Source organism: Helicoverpa zea, chromosome 27 (genome assembly GCF_022581195.2).
Source record: "Helicoverpa zea isolate HzStark_Cry1AcR chromosome 27, ilHelZeax1.1, whole genome shotgun sequence".
Lineage (NCBI taxonomy): Eukaryota > Metazoa > Arthropoda > Insecta > Lepidoptera > Noctuidae > Helicoverpa > Helicoverpa zea.
The window spans coordinates 2,277,980-2,297,504 of NC_061478.1; the positions used below are offsets into that span (position 1 = coordinate 2,277,980).

At 39.1% G+C, this 19,525-nt stretch overlaps 2 protein-coding genes and 1 non-coding gene across 3 annotated transcripts in view; 2 read left to right on the forward strand and 1 right to left on the reverse strand.

Annotated features, from left to right (window-relative positions):
- LOC124643226 (LIM and SH3 domain protein Lasp) overlaps positions 1 to 19,383 on the reverse strand; it is a 48,893-nt gene extending 29,510 nt beyond the window's left edge. Inside the window, exon 1 of the mRNA XM_047182104.1 lies at positions 19,131 to 19,383. Within this exon, the coding sequence (XP_047038060.1) occupies positions 19,131 to 19,199 (69 nt within the window). The 5' untranslated portion in view covers positions 19,200 to 19,383. The remainder of the gene's footprint in view (positions 1 to 19,130) is intronic.
- On the forward strand, positions 10,214 to 10,286 carry Trnav-uac. Its single transcript has one exon. It is a non-coding gene; the product is annotated as a tRNA-Val (tRNA).
- On the forward strand, positions 13,308 to 16,709 carry LOC124643225 (uncharacterized protein K02A2.6-like). The gene has a single exon (XM_047182103.1). The coding sequence runs from the start codon at positions 13,455 to 13,457 to the stop codon at positions 16,533 to 16,535; it is 3,081 nt and encodes a 1,026-aa protein (XP_047038059.1). The 5' UTR covers positions 13,308 to 13,454; the 3' UTR covers positions 16,536 to 16,709.
- Positions 19,384 to 19,525: the final 142 nt, after the last annotated feature.

Consider the following 19,525-nt stretch of genomic DNA (forward strand, 5'->3'; position numbering starts at 1 on the left):
GCGACTGCCCTGTCTGACCTCCTCAACCCAATTACCCGGGCAACCCAATACCCCTTGGTTAGACTGGTGTCAGACTCTGTTTTAACTGTTACAACAAAATTTACAATCGTCGATTGAAGAAGACGTGACCCAAAGAAAGCAATATGGCGGACAAGACAATGCATACAAACCGCTCGAACGAGCTACAGCTGATACTTGACTCTTTTATTTTTAAAGAGAATATAAACTAACAGCCTTACTTATAAAAATCAACTAATCATCTTCTAAGCATTGTTTTAACTAATTACTACTTAAAGCCTTAAGTAGTGATTAAATTATTTTGACCTATAAACGTTGCATAAGCATGTCTTAAGTAATGAACAGATAATGACATAAAAACGTACTAATTTCTCAACACTACCGGAATGTTGGTAGCTTAAAAAAATATTTGTCATCAAAACGTTGTGTAATGGCAACAATGGCATCCGTAAAATATAAAATTAAAAAGTTGAGCTGTCAATAAACCGGAAATGAAAAATCAGCTGGTGGGAATCCAGCCATTTTGCTAATTAGCGGGTTAAACAAGGGTGTGAGGCTACTTAATTTGACAGCTCATTTAAGACATTGCTAAGAAAATGATTTAGTTAAGCCTCGTTTATAAGTAAGATTTTTTCTTAAACAGCCCTTAAGTATTACTTATATTTAATTCACGTTTATAAGTAAGGCTGTAAATGAATTTGTGTGGTTTAACATACTTTAAAAGTTAATCAAGTAATTTTTCGACAAAACATTACTGATTATGGAGATAAGAAACCTGGACTATACAGTCTGAAATCGCCAACCCGCATTGAGCAAGCGTGGTGATAATGCTCAATCCTTCTCTCTGTGAGAGGAGGCTTGTGCCCAGCAGTGGGACTATAAAAGGATGATGAAGTACTTAATAATTCTGTAACTTTAAGTATAACTACTAAAGTTACAACCTCCTCCTCCTCCGAGCCTTTTTCCCAACTATGTTGGGGTCGGCTTCCAGTCTAACTGGATGTAGCTGAGTACCAGTGCTTTACAAGAAGCGACTGCCCTGTCTGACCTCCTCAACCCAATTACCCGGGCAACCCAATACCCCTTGGTTAGACTGGTGTCAGACTCTGTTTTAACTGTTACAACAAAATTTACAATCGTCCATTGAAGAAGACGTGACCCAAAGAAAGCAATATGGCGGACAAGACAATGCGTACAAACCGCTTGTACGAGCTACAGCTGATACTTGACTCTTTTATTTTTAAAGGCAATACAAACTAAATGAACATGTGTGGTTAAATATACTTTGAAAGTTAATCAAGTAATTTTTCAATATTTTAATTGGACTATTTTTTGGGTTATGGAGTTTCTTGTCGGTGTTTGTCTATCTATAGGATCCACTTTTGGTAACTATGCAATGATTTTTTCATAACAGCCTGAAAAGGCCTATTTGCTAAAAAAAACTTTAACACATTGTCAAAACTTTACTGATTCTTTTGAGACAAACTCTTTCCCATGGTGTAGTTACCATTACAGGGGTATTATACGAAATATTTGTGTACCCCTATAACGGTAACTTCACCGGGAACTACTCGAATTTCATCTTATTCGGTTCAGCCATTAACAGCTTAAATTTTATTTTCAAGACAAAAACACATTCACATTCAGAACCTCCTTTTATGAAATCGGATAAAAACAGAGTTCTTGGCTTTATTGACTATTTAAATACAGACTGATGGTTACTAGATAGCCATGTGAATCACCATAGACATGCACACATTTGTACCCTAACGCACAAACAACAATAAATGCGTAATTGAGTGTCAAACTGACATCAGATAACAAAAGATTAGCGTTGTGCAACCGAATCTTAACCTTACGTTAACAGGTCAGCCATGGTTAACTTGCTACTTTCTATATTGTGACCATCTGGTGTAGTTTATTATTAGTATAGATGACTAGCTTCATCCAGCGTTTTCACCCTCGTCCCTAAAGAATTCATCATCTGTCTGACCTATTGTCCAACTATGTTGGTTGATGCAGCTGAGGACCAGTGCTTTTCTTGGAACGAGTGCCTATCTGACCTCTTCAGCCTAGTTACCGGAGAAACTCGGTACCCTTTGGTAAGACTGGTTGTCGAAGGCAGTACAGGATAATAACTTTATTTTGATATGGTATAAGCTATATGTATTCTGCAATCTAATATGCAATGCAGTGCAATGTACTGCAATGTTTCATCAACGGCAGTTTTCGCGTGAAAGAGATACAAACTAACTTCTACGATTACAATATTAGTAGGATGCTTATGAGTAATGCCCAAATTGCAGTACCAAATAAGCGTTTGGAAATCTAAAGGATGGAACGATCAAATGAATCAATCAACCGGATAGGTCCATCTTTTTTGTATTAGACATCCTGAAATATAATGGAACTATTGTTTAATGTATCAATCATTATAAGGAAATATGGACTTAAAAGGCGAAATTCCCCACAAGCAATTGTGACGCACATAAATGTATCTTTTGGTCTACTCACTCGAGTAGTAACAAATTGTGTGCGAACATTTCTAAAATGTCCGCGAAACTGCAACCTTTGTGTGCGAACACATGATAGCTGTGGACTTGCGTCAATGCGTGCACTTTTTCTACGCGAACAACTTTGGTGGTATCTCGCTATAATAAATAGGACGAAAAAAACTACGGTTGATCAGCGATTAAGAGGCTGTAGGATTGTTCGAAAGAGTTACCGCTGCCCTTATACATAAAGGGCTTAAGAAAGAGCATGATAAGGTTTAGTCAGTAAGAGTCTGACACTCCCTCACGCTGCACCCACAGTAAGGAGGGTTATTTGATGATTTACCATTAAAAAAAATATCAGCGACGACAGGTACAAGTTCACCGACAACATAAGCTCACTTTTTAACCTACTATGCATTTTTCAAGTTTAATTTTCAAAGTAAACGATAGTTTAAAGAAAACTAACGTTTATGTCGTCGGTGAACTTTGCCCACTTTGTCGGTGAGCTAGGCGCCACGCGACCCGGTCCGTCTCGCTGTTATGCTTTACTTGCTACTTTCTATATTGTGGCGAACAGCTGTATGCTGCTGTACTCTTATAAATAAAGGATATTTTGTTAGATTCTGAATTATCAACTTTTCCTTTACAAAAATCTATACACATTCAGGAGCAACATGACCGATTTGAAATGGTCAGTGTAAGACACTACAGCCAATTTATCCTGAAAGGCTAAAGGCTACTTTGTGTCGGAGTGTGCGAAGTAGTGATGCTGAGGGATGCTAGTAGGATCATTTGACTGTAGCCTATCTTAATTAATAGCTATCAATCTTAAAAAACTGATGAGTTATCCCACTCATTCGGAAGTTGGATCCTCTTTTTATGAGACAATAGTTTCCGAACGTAGTTTCACCCGCATCCCGTGAACATTAATTCGCGTACGCAGGTAACGGCCGGTTCACACATGTCTCCGTTTTACTGTTCCGTTTTATCGTGTACGTTTTTTTTTCGTCGATGGCGTATGTAGTTGTATGAGTGACTTCACACATGGCACAGTATTCTGTATACAACTACATACGCCATTGACGAAAAAAAAACGTACACGGTAAAACGGGACAGTAAAACGGAGACATGTGTGAACCGGCCGTTAGTGGCCTAGCTTTCTAACACTTTAAAACAATTCAAATCGGTCCTGGAGCACAGATCTGGGGCCCGATTCTCCTAAGTTAATAATGTCAAAATCGAATAGAAATCGAATCGCAATATGATCGCAATAGCAGTTTTAACCATATCGGGCATTCTGCTACTAATAAAAGACCAATCGTATTCGATTGACATTTGATTGGTGTGCGATTGGTCTGCTATTTTGGTGATTTTGATCTATACGGTAGTTTGCTGTACAATCATTTTGCAATCGTAAATCATTTGCAGACAAAATGATTCATTATTGAATGACAGAAAAGGATAAAAACGTTTATTTCAAAGAAAAAATAGCGGAATGCCACATACGCTTCAATCGTAATCGAGTCGGGATTGGATCTCAGTCGAATCGAGTCGAACGTGAATCGTATGGCGCTTAAGTAAAATTAGGAGAATCGGGCCCCTGTAGTTCCTGAGATAAGTACGTACAAACAAACTCTCCAGCTTCATAACATCAGTAAAGAAGATGGCACATTGACCGCAAGACATACTGCTCTGAATTGAATTATTAAATCAATGAATATTTTCTGTAGGCGCGCCCGATGCCTGATGACATAGGGGACCATGTTAGTCACACTTGGAAGACACGTCACGCAAATTCCCTGAGGAATTCTAATTAACACGTAATATATCGTAATAGTCTCCCTTTTATTCGGAACTTGGATCCTATTTTTCAACCGACTCCCCAACAAGGAGGAGGCTCTCAATCCGGATGTTTTTTTTGAGACACTATCTTCTGGTATCAACTTCACCCGCATTCTGTGGGAACTATTTTGCTAACTCGGACAAAAGTCACTAATTACCTTCCTCAATAAATGGGCTCCCTAAAGAAAGAATTTCTGAAATCAGTCCAGTTCCTAAAATTAGCACCTAAAAAAAACTCGCCGCTATAAGCTGACTCCAACATAGTTGAGAAAAGGCTAGGCAGATGAATATGAAAGAAGATAGCGCATTGACCGCAAGACATACTGCTCTGAATTGAATTATTAAATCAATGAATAGTTTCTGTAGGCGCGTCCGATGATATAGGGGACGTTAGTCACACTTGGAAGAGTTAGAAGACACGTCACGCAAATTCCAAAGGGAATTCTAATTAACACGTAGTTAGGAAATTTTGTACAATAATATAATAGTATACATATTCCTATGGCCTATGTATGAGTGTGTGTCAGTAAGGTTAGCTATTTGATGCGTAATAATGAATCGGTGATGACACTTTAGGGAAATTCGGTAAATTTTAATTAAATTACTTTACCATATGTGGTAAATACATCACCCTTAATTAACACAAAGTATTTATTAATGAACTTCTAAACAATTTTATATTTATGGCAAAAGTTTAGGCATATCAAATGTTTATGTATTGCGCCACAAAAAGTAAGAACAGATCAGTGATGTACCCTTATAACTTGAAGAGTTATGAATAGTAATGTGGAAATAATTTTGAACCGCCAAAAAGTGGCGAATCTAAAAGGAGGCCTCTGTCCATCATGGGCTGTCTTTCGTCTGACACGACGAAGACAGGAGTAATTTGACAAGCATCCCTTAAGATTTAACAGCTTCTTTTCTAGGTCAATGTCACAAAATAGCAATACCTAGTCAAATCTATTGCTGTGAACAGAATACTCGGTAGGCCTATAGATACCGAAGTACCATCATTTCGTCACGGTGATGAGCGTGAGCACAATGACTCTTGATGCTTCAACGCACGCCAATGTTGACATATGCTTGTTCCTATAAATAGCCTAGCAGTTCCTGAGACTAGCGTGTTTGAGCAAACAGACTCTTTAGACTTATGATTTTAGGATAGAAGTATAGATGTGTTTAGATGGCTCTTCCCTGCTTCTGCGCATTGGATGAAGTTTTTCAATCTAGTCAATGCAATTCTTTGCTTTTACTATTTTTTCTCCTATAATATGTGTTTGTGATCTACGAAATCTCAACTTTAATAAACTCTGTTTTCTTCTTTTTAAGGCTTTATCTCCAATCGGCCAAATTCAGACGTGCTAAATGATTAAATAACTTATTCAGGAAGTTAAAATTATAACCTGAATAATCCAAAATCGGCAGATCTGTCGGTTTCACAGATTTGGGGCTTCTTAATTTTGTCAACTGGAAGAATATTAAACTAATCTGTTCTCAAATCCGAAGTTTTCTTCACTTTCTGACATTACACATCAACTGTGGTTTTAGTTTTGAAAGCCAAACCATTATAACATTTTGTTAATATCTAAGAATAGACGATATCGCTCCCCTTTAGATAAAGATTAATGGGCATCACTCCCCTCGCGATTGCAACTGTCCATTGTCATATATTGGGGGAGGGGGAGTGAGAATTTTAGATAGAGGAATTCAGTTCTGGGTTGGAAAGAATAACTCTATATGTACCAATACTATAAATGTGAAAGTGTGTGAGAATGTGTGGATGTATGTTTATTTATTTATTTAATAGTAATAATAATAGGGCTTCAGCGTGTTGGCTACGGCCCCACGTTCGCCTCCCAAAAATCCGGGACTCTACATGTAGTCCCGAGGTCTGGAAGAGACATACATTAATAATAATAGTAGTTTTTATTATTCTTTCACGAAAAACGGCTGGACCGATTTTGTATGTAGATAGGTGATACCCTGGATTAACACATAGGCTACTTTTTATGAACACACCACACGGGCGAAGATGCGGACGGGAGGTAATGTGTAATACTAAAATGTGTAATAGTAATCGCGTCCGAGGCATATTTCGGCCATGACTGATGTTCTCTTATGGAGATCAACCAGGTGCGTAGAACATATTATACATAGTGCACCAGCATTTGCGCGGACACAGGTGCACTCTCTATTCTTTCACTCTTATAGCCAGTAAGTTCGGCAATCCGACACGACCGGAGAAGGATCAGGCGCAGGACCGAGATTCCAGGTCACAGGTCACAGGTCCCAGGGTGACATAAGCTATATTTTATCCGAGTACGGGTAGTAGTTTCCACGTTACTTAGGTGAAACCAAAGGAAAGATTAATAGTTGGTGAGGCTGTGAGGGCTAATGCAGTCTGCATATAAAGTTTCCTACACTTCGCAAACAAGAAAAAAATGAGGACATAAACGACACTTGAATGGATATTTATCAAGAGCACCACACCATGGGAAGGTGCCCCCATAACATGTTATCATCCACATAAAACTCTTATCTACGACCTTGCTAGCTAATACCACAGATATAAGTAAGTAAACAATATTTATTTACGAAAGTGACATAGACTCGTTATTTCACGAATGTTACATTTTCTGCTCTATTAAGTTTGTTGAATTTCTTGTTTATGCGTGTGATATTGAAATATTGCTTTTGTCTTGTGTTGTATTGCTGTGTTGTCATGAGAAAATTACCTAAAGTATTTTCCTGTATCTATAAAAAACAGTTTCTTTATCTGCGGGATTGTTCGCAAGAGTTACCGCGGCCCTGGTACACAAAGGGCTCCAGAAGGAACATGATGGGTTTTAGTCGGTAAGAGTCTGACGCTCCCTCTGACGAGAGAGGTCGTCTGATGATTCCCACTCCCAAAAAGCCTTAGATTCAAGTACTTTAGTACGTAAAGGACAAGCTTGTTGTGTTCAACCACGAATGGATGTTACTTTTCTATAAAGTATGTAATAGGGAGAAACCACGAATTGTTTCTAACTATCCAATCAACGAAAATTTCTTCACACTGCTACTAATGAATTGAAATGGCTGAACGAATTCTAATGACTTTTATTTATTACAAGTAACTATTACGACAGTCCTATATAGCTGGTTATACGAAATGTCAGGCTTTACTAATTTTTAAATACATTGCCGATTTTTAGCACATTTTAAAACAATTTCTGTTTTGATGCTTGTCTAACGTAGCTTTAAACTTTAAACCTTACTTTAAACTTCGTCATGTTGCGCCACAAATTAACCGATGTGTGGATGCGCCATTATGTAATTTGAGAAGTATTCATAGATTCATTTTGAAATGCAGTCTATTGAGTTAAGTCCTCCTTGGCAAGTATATGAGGCCCAAGTTCACCGACCACACAAACGTCAGTAAAACACTGTTTACTTTCATGTTCAATTTACAAAGCTGTTAAAAAAAATACGTTTATGTTGTCGGTGATTTTTGGTCTTGAAATTGCAACATTTTTGAGGCTTGAACGCTGATCTAAACTTGGTGGGACTATAAAAAACTTTCGCGCCCCAATAAAAACTGTTACGTCAAAGTTATAACTGTCAAAAATGGCGGCTAATTACCGCCATTTATAACGACACAACGTGCTTGTCTATGGTTTGTTAAGGTACGTTTTGAAAGCGAGCTGCCGACTGCAACTGCCTACAGGAAATTGGTCGATAATTGAGGGCGACTGCGAACTTTAAGAGCGACTGGCAGAGCTCGTGGCTAGCAGACAAAGTGGGTATTGAAATCCGCAGGGTCGATCGCAAGCACGATAAATTGGTGGGTCCTGCCTGTCATTTGGACATGTTTGGCAGTAGTGACAAGAAGTCAGTAGACAGAAAGTCTGAATTGACAACCAGTCTTTCGAAGGGGTATCGGGTTGCCCGTGTAACTGGGTTGAGGAGGAGATGTGGTACACTGGTACTCGGCTGCATCAGTTTAAACTGACCCCAACATAGTTGGGAAAAGACTCGGGAGATTACTCGGCAGGATTTGGCCCTGGTTTGCTGACTCTCTTTGAGGAGCGACTGCCCATGCTGCGGCCTATTTCACGCAGTCGCTGTCGACAGTTAGCTTCTAAAACGTACCTTAAACCTACACTTTCACGCTACATTTGTTTGCAATGTTGCGATAAACGTTTCGTTATCTGGTTACCTAATACCTAGGTATTATTCATTGATACCTTCTTATATTATATTGTGAGTTCAGCCGACTGCGTTAACGAGCTATTGATAGGAAATATGATATTTATTTCGTTTGTGTTTCAACAAGGAATTTGGTCTTGCAGATGGAGAAAGTTGTCACCAACCTTTCACCAACATAGGAATTTTTGGCTTCTAACTGCCCGAATCGATTGTCAAATATGTACAAATGGCAGCCAGGACTCAAATTAACGTGCCTTAAGACAAGAGTGTCTGACGAATACCATGCTGATAACCGCATCAATATCGGTTCAGTCGAACGTGAGATAATCGAAATCGAAAGACCATTATACAAAGGTCACATTTTATGTACAGCTTATTACAAAAGAAATCTCTTGCAGCTACTCATCATGTCGTCCAAGCCGTATCCGGCGACGGCGACTCCTAAATGTGTAACCCGGGTCGTTGTTATGATAGGCTCTAATGTGGCTAGCGAAACCGAACTTCGATCTAAACTTCCAGCTACTACTATAAGACCTATATTATATAGGAAAGATAAGAAAAACAATAGAAAATCACTTTCAATACTGAACAAAACAATTGAATTCGTCAAAAACAGTGTACAACCATTGCTAAGTAATTCAGAGCAATATTTAGCATAGAATCGAAGTCGTGGTGGCCTAGTGGGTAAAGGACCAACCTCTCAAGTATGAGGGCGCGGGTTCGATCCCAGGTCAGGCAAGTACCAATGCAACTTTTCTAAGTTTGTATGTACTTTCTAAGTATATCTTAGACACCATGGACTGTGTTTCGGATGGCACGTTAAACTGTAGGTCCCGGCTGTCATTGAACATCCTTGGCAGTCGTTACGGGTAGTCAGAAGCCAGTAAGTCTGACACCAGTCTAACCAAGGGGTATCGGGTTGCCCGGGTAACTGGGTTGAGGAGGTCAGATAGGCAGTCGCTTCTTGTAAAGCACTGGTACTCAGCTGAATCCGGTTAGACTGGAAGCCGACCCCAACATGATTGGGAAAAGGCTCGGAGGATGATTTAGCATAGAATCGATAGGTAACCATTTTTAGCAGTGCAATGATAAATAAGCAATCACGATGATTTACGCAATCGCGATTTCAAATGATATTAATTAAGGTCCTATTAGATATTTTTAAATAGATAAGAAGGTAGGTAAAATATTTTATCGTCCTTGCTCAGGCTAAAATTACAAAATAACAAGTTACAGTGATTTTCACTAAGAAAGCAAAAAATAAACCACTTTTCTTTAAATGTTATCATTATGCTTTTTAATTTTGTTCCACTTCAATGCCCGTACATAACTTTATCTAGAATAGAACTAAGACACATTTGCACCATATTAAAAAAATATTTCTTAGACAAATTTTTAATAACAGGTATTTTTATATAATTTTTCGCAAACATAGACAAAGTCGCAGGTAAGACATAGTCTTATTAACCTCTAATTAAAATACCCGCACTTTCTTATCAAGGAAAGCATTTGAATATTACAACATTGCATGGTACAAAGTCATGAATGGTAGCATATTTGCATATACAATGATACCTTGTCCATGTCCAATTTTGTACTGTGACGTAACAGCATGTAAAAACGAAAGTGAGCGTGCTATGTGAACATGAATTTGGAGCGAGTACTCAACTGGTTCCGTGGTGTAGTGGTTATCACATCTGCTTTACACGCAGAAGGCCGCCAGTTCGATCCTGGCCGGAATCATATCTTTTTGGGTTTGTTTTTCTTTATTTTGTAACAATTATTAAATTCACAGAATATGATTTAGTATGGAAGGATAACTTTTACGTTGTTGTAGTATTTTTTCCTTGATAATGAAAGTAATCCAATCAAAATGTGATTTTTATCAGCGAATGGTTTACTTAAGGCGACGAATTGGTCAACAATAATTCCATAACCGGCACGCGCATCTAAGACGCCAAAAGGGGCCGGAGCGTCTGAGCGGGGCGAGGATAACAATACGCGCGCTAGCTTATAACTAAAAGTCGTAAGCGACAAAATGGTTTTGTAATTTTATTATTTAGAAATGATAATTTGATAAAAATTCCTTCTACAATTTTAAAGAGTATGTATATACTCAACTACTAAAAAAGTTAAGAGGCTTAAATCGGTCCCGTTTGCCCATAATATGTGAATCTCTTTTTAAAAAGAGGTATGTTTGATATATTTTTCTCTGTTATAAAAGTTACCTAATCATGTTTCTACGTCTAACAAAATAAGGTTTATATCATGAACTTTCAGGTAACCAAGTTGTATTTTGATCCGTTTTGTATTTACTGAGAAAAATTGAGATCCTTGGCGCCAAAAATTCCAATTCGTCCTCTTAATACTGCAAATAAGATAAACTGATAAAAACCCATTTATATTTTGATCGAAAATATATCTTCACGTCTGTTTTTGTTTGACCTCCTTTTAGTGTGGTTTGTAAGAATGATATAATGTTCATATAATTTCAGAAAAAGGTTGCATAAAAAAATATCCATCATCTTTTCGGAATTACTAATTTACTAGGTAAGGACTAATTCATTACCAGTGACTAAGAATATGTGTAAAAGGATATACAACACCTTTACTAATTTACCATAAATAATAACTATATGACCTAACTATGATGCTATGGTGACTTAACACTATGACTAATTAATTTTAATAGCTTCCACTTAAGTCTCTTCATTCCTCCCCCAATTCTGTTCTTCTTATAATGTACTAGCTGATTTCCTGAGGTTTCATCCACATGCCGTGGGAACAACTGCCTGTATCTGGATAAAGTATAGCATATATTATTTAGCATAGCAATTTAAGAGGAAGTTTGAAAGTGGCACCGGCAACAGAAAAATTACGTGGAACCCGGCTGTCATGGTATGGGCATGTGATGAGGAATGAGAGTCGTGTTGTAAGAAAGGTGATGAGTATGAACATGGATTAGTGGAAGAGGAAGACCAAAGAAACGATGGATGGATTGTGTGAAAGAAGATATGGCCGGAAATAATGTTACTTGTGAGATGACGGCAGATAGAAGAGTATGGAAAGAGAAAACATGCTACAGCAACCCCAAACAAAGTCGGCAGGAGGACAATAATATATTATTTGGAAATAATCAAGCTTCCTAATAGCGAAGATAGTTATGGAGCCTTTTAGCCTCACAATGTTCTTCAAAATCCATTAACTAGTTTTAGCACGAAAGAGTGAGAAACATAGCCATAAACATACATTCATGGATGAAGCTCGCTTGTTGTACATAATCTCTCTGTTTTCAGTGTGTCAAATGTATTTATGTGTGCAATAAAGAATAATAATAATCCATACAAAGTTATACATTTGTAGAATGGAATGTAGGATAGAAACTATGATGCTATGGTGACTTAATGCAATGACTAATTGATTTTAATAAGGATAATACTGTAATAAAACTACAATTAAGGTAAACGTAAAGTGAATCACACGAGTTATGGGCGAAAAACCAAATTGCCATATTTGTATAAGGATTCAGGCTTTTGTACAAACTATACATAGATTAGTTAGTATATAGTTTTACCTGCATTCCAATGGAACCACTTCCAAAACTTGAATAAATAGTAGTGTAGTTATTTTGAAGCTATATCCAGCAAGAACATAGGATGTAGTTGAGGGTGCGAGGATTGGGGGGCTGTCTCTAGTAAATATTGACATTCAAAAAGTGCTGTTTTGCAGCAAAGTTTGAATAAATGATTTTGTGTTTAAGTTTATTATCTCATAGATCAGCTGATTAGCTATAAGTGTGCTATTCTGTTGCTATCTGTGAAAACTTATATTTGGCGTTCTATTTCTCTGTCTATAACATTGTTTTGTATAGCCGTTGGTTTTCAATAAATATATTACCAAGTTATAACAAAATCCATTCAGCCATTTGCAGGTCAAGAAGTAATAAACATACGTTATCTTTTTCCTTTACAAATTATGATGAATGAGGCTATTGTTTTTGTTATGTTTGCACCTACTTTGTGATTTGTTTTGTTAGATGTCAAGAATAATATTTTGTAATGTTGGTATTCGAAATAAAACAGTTTTGCTTTCTGATCTCGACCACGTTGTATCTTTTATTGGCGACTGCGGAAAATAAGTTAGATTTCGGTGAAAATGACGGCAAATATAACGAATATAGTGTTTCCCGGGCAGTTTAACCCAAAAACTGATAAGTGGTGTGATTATAAAGAACAGTTATTGTGCGCGCTGGATGCGGCGGGTTACGACAAACTTAACCTAGACAAAGGACGATCGCTGTTTCTTTCTCAGTGCGGAAAAGAAACTTTTGCGTTAATTGCATCACTTCTTGTTCCAAAACGTCCAACAGAAGTGCCGTTGGCGGACATTTTTACGGTTTTGGATCAGTTTTATGAACCCGAGGTTAACGAAATTTTGCAAGCGGGAAAATTTTATAAACGTCAACAAGTGCAAGGTGAAAGCGTGCAAGACTTTGTGGCGGCTATAAGTCTGCTTGGTGCAAAGTGCAATTTTATAGACTTAAAACGCCAGTTGAGAGACCGACTAGTACTGGGGGTGCGGGACGATCGCTTGCGACGCGACTTATTGAAAAAGAAAGACTTGACCTACGAGGTCGCGTTACAAATGTGTCTGGACTATCAAGTGACGTTCCCTGATTTGTACCCTGCGTGTGTGGCTAGTGAGTCTAAGCAAACTCCGTCTAGTGTCACAGAGGCTGAGCCGATGGATATTGGTATTGTTAAATCGAACGAGTGTCGGCGGTGCGTACGTGCACACCGGCCGGGGGAGCGCTGTCCGTTTGTTAAGGCGAAATGTTTCTACTGCAAGAAGTTTGGGCACATTGCGGCGGCCTGCTCCAAGAAGCCAGGTCGGGAACACCAGGTCGACGATATGAGAGAAGCCAACGCGAGTAACACTTCGATTGAGAAGATGATGGGCGTATATGTCTGTGTAGAAAATTACTCACCACCTATTACCACAGACGTTATGATAGACGGCGTTCAAATATCTATGGAAGTGGACTCGGGTGCATCTCGGACCATTATGTCGGAAGCGACATACAAGAGGCTTTGGTCGACGCCCCCTCCCCTCCGGGCTACCAATCTAAAGCTTGTGACATGGACTCAAGACCCTTTGAAAGTATTAGGGCTAGCAGATGTGCGTGTTGTGCTAGCTAATAAGGAAGCACAATGTGAACTGGTTGTGGTATCCGGGAATGGACCAAATCTGCTGGGAAGGAACTGGTTCCATGCACTAGGCCTTCAGGTATCAGGTTTGTGCTGGACTGAAGAGGAGATAGAACCATACAGAAGAGACTTTCCTGAACTATTTAGAGAAGGCCTTGGCGAGTACAAAGGTCCTGAGGTAAAACTTCACGTACGGCGCGAAGCTACGCCCCGTTTCTTAAAGGCGCGCGTTGTGCCCTACCCGCTTAGAGGAAAAGTAATTAGACAATTAAACGAGATGGTGAAGGCGGGTGTACTGACACCTGTTCGTTATTCTGAGTGGGCGACGCCAATCACGCCGGTAATAAAAGAGGACGCAACAATACGTATATGTGGTGATTATCGTGCCACGGTGAACGCCGCTATAGATACAGACATCTATCCGCTACCGACGTCTGTGGAAGCGTTTGTAAGACTTAGTGGCGGCAGAATATTTAGTAAGCTGGACTTGAAAAACGCGTACACACAATTGAAGGTAGACGACGAGACAGCGATGATGCTCACGCTGAACACTCCGATCGGCCTAATGAAAGTGAATCGCTTGCCATTTGGTGTGAGCGCGGCGCCAGCAATTTTTCAACGCCTAATGTCAACAGCGTTAGCGGGTATGGATGGAGTGGCGTGTCTGTTAGATGACATTGCTGTCACTGGAGCCACGATGGATGAACACAACCGGAGACTTAGAGAAGTGCTGAACAAGCTGCAACAGATGGGACTCCGCCTGAACGTAAGGAAATGTGTGTTCGCTGCGAACAGCATCACATTCCTGGGACACATGATTGATGCAGAAGGACTTCACCCAGCACCAGCGAAAGTCAAAGAGATTCGGGAAAAGTCAGCCCCAACGAATAGAGAGACCTTACGTGCCTTCCTGGGCTTATATAATTTCTATGAAAAGTTCTTGCCTGACAAGAGCACGGTGTTGGAACCACTATATCGACTTTTAGAATCAAAAAGACCTTGGAGGTGGGGTGAGAAGGAACAAGAAGCATTTGTGGAGGCGAAGCGATTACTCTCTTCAGAGCGAACATTGGTAGGCTATGATTTGCAAAAAGAACTACTTCTCATTTGTGATTCATCGGAATATGGTCTCGGAGCGATTATTGCTCACGTCATGGACGACGGCTCTGAGAGGCCGGTGATGATGGCCTCACGGACACTTCAGCCGCATGAGAGACGATATGGGCAGATTGATAAAGAGGCCCTTGCCATTATATTTGGAGTGACAAAGTTTCACGAATTCTTGGCGGGTCGCAGATTTTCTATTGTGACAGATCATAAGCCGTTGGTGGGTTTATTTAACCCTGCGAAACCAATTCCAGACCAGATTTCACCGAGAATGTTGCGCTGGTCATTGAAACTGTCCAGTTATAGTTACAGCATTAACTACAGGCCTGGTAAATTAATCGGCAACGCGGACGCATTGAGCAGGTGGACTGCTCCGGACACGTCGAGCGTACAGGAGGAGGTGCTGCGCGACGTGCTGCTGCTGGAGGAGCAGCCGAGTGGCTGGGAGCTGGATGCTAGTAAGATAGCCGCGGAGACCAATAGAGATTTAGTATTACAAAAAGTAATGTTTCATGTATTGCACGGATGGCCGCGAAGGAACATGGACCCGAGCCTACAAGCTTATTGGACACGGAGAGAGGCTCTTTCACATAATAAAGGTTGTTTATTGTGGAGCAACAGAGTCATAATACCTACGTCCTTACAGGACAAAGTGTTAAAGTTGTTACATGACCCTCATGCGGGCATTGTCCAAACAAAAGCGTATGCAAGAGGTTACGTGTGGTGGGTCGACATGGATCGGCAGATTGAGAGAGTGGTGGCCAACTGTCAGCAATGTCAGCTTGTAAGAAATAACCCACCAAAAGATCCGCAGACATGGATAGTTCCAGAGAAGCCGTGGAGCCGTGTGCATGTGGATTTCGCGGGGCCCTTCCAAGGAAAAACTTTTTTAGTACTAGTAGACAGCTACAGCAAATGGTTTGAGGCTGAAATCGTACCAGGAATGAATAGTAGTACGGTGATAGCTGTTCTAAGAAAAATGTTCTCATCACAAGGGCTGCCCGAAGTTTTGGTGTCTGATAATGGACGTGCATTCACCTCGGATGAATTTAATAATTTTCTGAAAAGGAATGGTATTAAACATTTGTATTCACCGCCCTATCACCCAGAGACTAACGGGCAAATTGAACGCACGATCCAAACATTTAAAAATAAAATGAAGAAGTTAGGGAATTTGGACATGCAGTGGCAAGAGAGACTTTGCAAAGTTTTATATTATTTACGGACGTTACCAAATAGTTCCACGAACAAGACACCTGCCGAGCTACTGAATGGGCGAAGATACAGGACGGCCGTGTCGAGCCTACATCCCGACTCGATGCCGAGCCGCACCGAGCAGCAACTGGAGGCGGCGGCGCAGCGCACGCCGACGCGGACTTTTACGCTGCTGCAGCCCGTGCTAATACGCATGTATGGGCTCGGGAACAAGTGGTGTCGGGCCACCGTGGAGACGGTAGAGGGTCCGACCACTTATTTGGTAAGGACGGAAGATGGCGAGCTGCATCGGCGACATGCAGATCAAATACTGGCCAGATCGCAAGACACGTCTGATAAGGGTTCACCTGTCATTGACAGCCAGCCAGGCAACGAGACGGATTCTGAACTATCACAGGATCCGCCGATTGTGATTCCACCGCCCGAATTATGGCCGGATGTTGTAGGAATTCCTAATGATTAAGTTAATTTATGTTAGAAGTAGATTTTATTTGTAATTGAATTAATTAGTCTTTACCAATCATTATGAGGGAAAGGTATGTTATGTTTGCACCTACTTTGTGATTTGTTTTGTTAGATGTCAAGAATAATATTTTGTAATGTTGGTATTCGAAATAAAACAGTTTTGCTTTCTGATCTCGACCACGTTGTATCTTTTAGTTTTGTAAATAGGTTATTTTTAAAACCACACCTGTTATGCTATATCCAAACTAATATTATAAATGCGAAAGTAACTCTGTCTGTCTGTCTGTCTGTCTTTCTGTCTGTCTGTCTTTTCTTCACGCCTAAACTACTGAACCGATTTGTGTGAAATTTGGTACAGACATAGTTTGAAACTTGAGAAAGGACATAGGATAGTTTTTATTACAAAAAAAAATAAAAATAAAATTATTCCGGACATATAGCGCCATCTATTGGTCAAATCAAAAATCTGCTGGTAGTCACTATTCCACGCGAACGAAGTTGCGGGCAAAAGCTAGTTGCTATATAACCAAGCAATTGAGAAACAACTCCCTTTTGGGAAGTTGCTTGAAAAAAGGGAAATAAATTATAACAGGAACCACGGCACGAACCCGGACAAAAAGTAGCCTATAGCCTTCCTCGATAAATGGGCTATCTAACACTGAAAGAATTTTTCAAATCTGTCCAGTAGTTCTTGAGATTAGCGCGTTCAAACAAACAAACTTCAGCTTTTTAATATTAGGATAGATTTGCCCAGTAGTAGGACAAAAGACTACTTCATAAACTGGATTAAAGAAAAGGTAACAGTCAGAGATGATTATCTAAATAACTACCTAGTTTTGAATTATGATATTTAAACAATTTCTTCAAACTAAATCAATAGTCTAAGAATTTTCTATCAAGGTCCAATACCAACAGTTCAGGCAAGAAATATTTTATTTTAAACCAGATATTGAAATTAGCATAATTTAGCTCACAAAACACCTACCTATTTACATTGACGGAACTTGTATGTTAATTTTAGCAAAAAAGTCATTTCATTGACTAGTTATGTCAAAACCTGCCTATTCAAATATTTCTGATTTGGAATATCATGCATAATATTGGTCTGTTAAAATTCAAAATTGGATACTCTATCTATTGAACGCCATCTGCTTAGCCTTATCCCAACTATGTTGGGGTCGGCTTCAGGTCTAACCCGATGCAGCTGAGCACCAGTGTTTTGCAAGGAGCGACTGCCTATCTGACCTCCTCAACCCAGTTAGTGACGCAACCCAATATTTCTAGGTAAGACTGGTTGTGAGACTTACTGGCTTCTGACTGCCAGAGATGTTCAAATGACAGTTAGGACCTACAGTTTATTGTGGCCTCCTAAACATGGAAAAGCTTGTTATGACCAGATGGTTATCCATCCACAGAACAACCGTGACAGGTGTTGCTTAACCTCATAATCTATTGATCTGCAGGGCATTGAATGGGCCAAATGTATCAAAATTTTCATCTGTAGAAAAAAAAAGTATTTATGCTTTCATACTATGGTCGGACTCTGAAAAATATTAACTTTGTCACATAAATAATGTGCATACATAATTGTAATTTTTTATAAATGAAGATGTCATATTTATGTAAGTAATTTGACCTAAGGAAAAATTCTACAGAATGCCAAGTGTTATAAAAGTACCGGTGTTTCAAAACAGGTTGTTAAAACCTTAGTAAATGTTTTAGTACACACATTTGTTTGTTTCTTGTCTATGTTTGGTAAAAAAAAACTATTTGTGGAATGCCAGCCTGTTACTAAAACATTTACAAACTTTTGAACAAATGTTGACTAGCTTTGGACTACTTTGGAGTCACCAGGACTTGGAGACTGACTTTCAGTGCTAATTTTTAGCAGAACTATTGGTCCTGGGTAGAAAGTCTCCTGGTGATTTCAGTCTTATTTTTGGCCATTCTATGTGATAGAACTCAAAGACAGGCCATAATTATGTAACGTATGTTTTTTAGTTCTGAACTTTGTGCTGTTTTTAATCTGCAAAAAATACTTTTCACGGCATTCAAAACTATCGTTATCTACACAGCAGTACAGTGCACACATAATTTCAGTCCTTATCTTTAAAGATAAAGTATTAGGCAAGTGATATCAAAAGATAAAAGTTAATGGCAGTGTAAACAATTCGCGGGAAATTTTATCTCATCACTGAACTAATTGGCAAAGGTATTAGGTCCATTCTTCCAAGAGTTTTCATTTGAATACAATCGATGCAATAATGTGACACAAGGTCATGTATTGCCTAAGACGACTCTAATTAGTTAAAAAGGTCGATGCAAGTACAGATGCGGTATTATAAACAGCTCACAATGATATCAGCAGCAATTTATATAATTTAATGAGTCACGCGTCCGGCTGAAATGATGTGCCCGGCACACGACAATAGTTACGAAAAAAGTTAAGTCGGTTGATGAAATTTAGAACATTGGAAATTGCATTCTATAGCAGTGTTACATAGACATTCCTATCGCAATTCTCATAAAAAATACAATCAAAACCGTTAACCGGTTTGCAATAGACTTTAAAAGGAATTCAAGTGAAAATTACCTTGTCCAAACATTTCAATTCCTCAGTCGGATAAACTGTTTTCTCACACCTTGCGCAAGTTTTATTCATGATGAATGTTTTTAACACAAAAACACAACAAATATATATACGCACTGGTATTTCACAGAGAAACACGGGTTTTCACGATTCACAAACAAAGTTCAAAACTCGGTAATGTAAGAAAACACTCAAGAGCACGATTTTCGTAGCATCCCCGTACGCGCATGCCAAAAAAATGACAAATGGCGGCGGTTATAGGTAGCCAACATCACGACGAATTTCTATCAGAAAAAAACTGGTAAAATGTTGCTAGTATAAGAAAAGTGACGAATTTAAAATGTTGAATCTTAAATCATTACGGATTCACGTGGCTCATTTTTTACACTATATCGTTG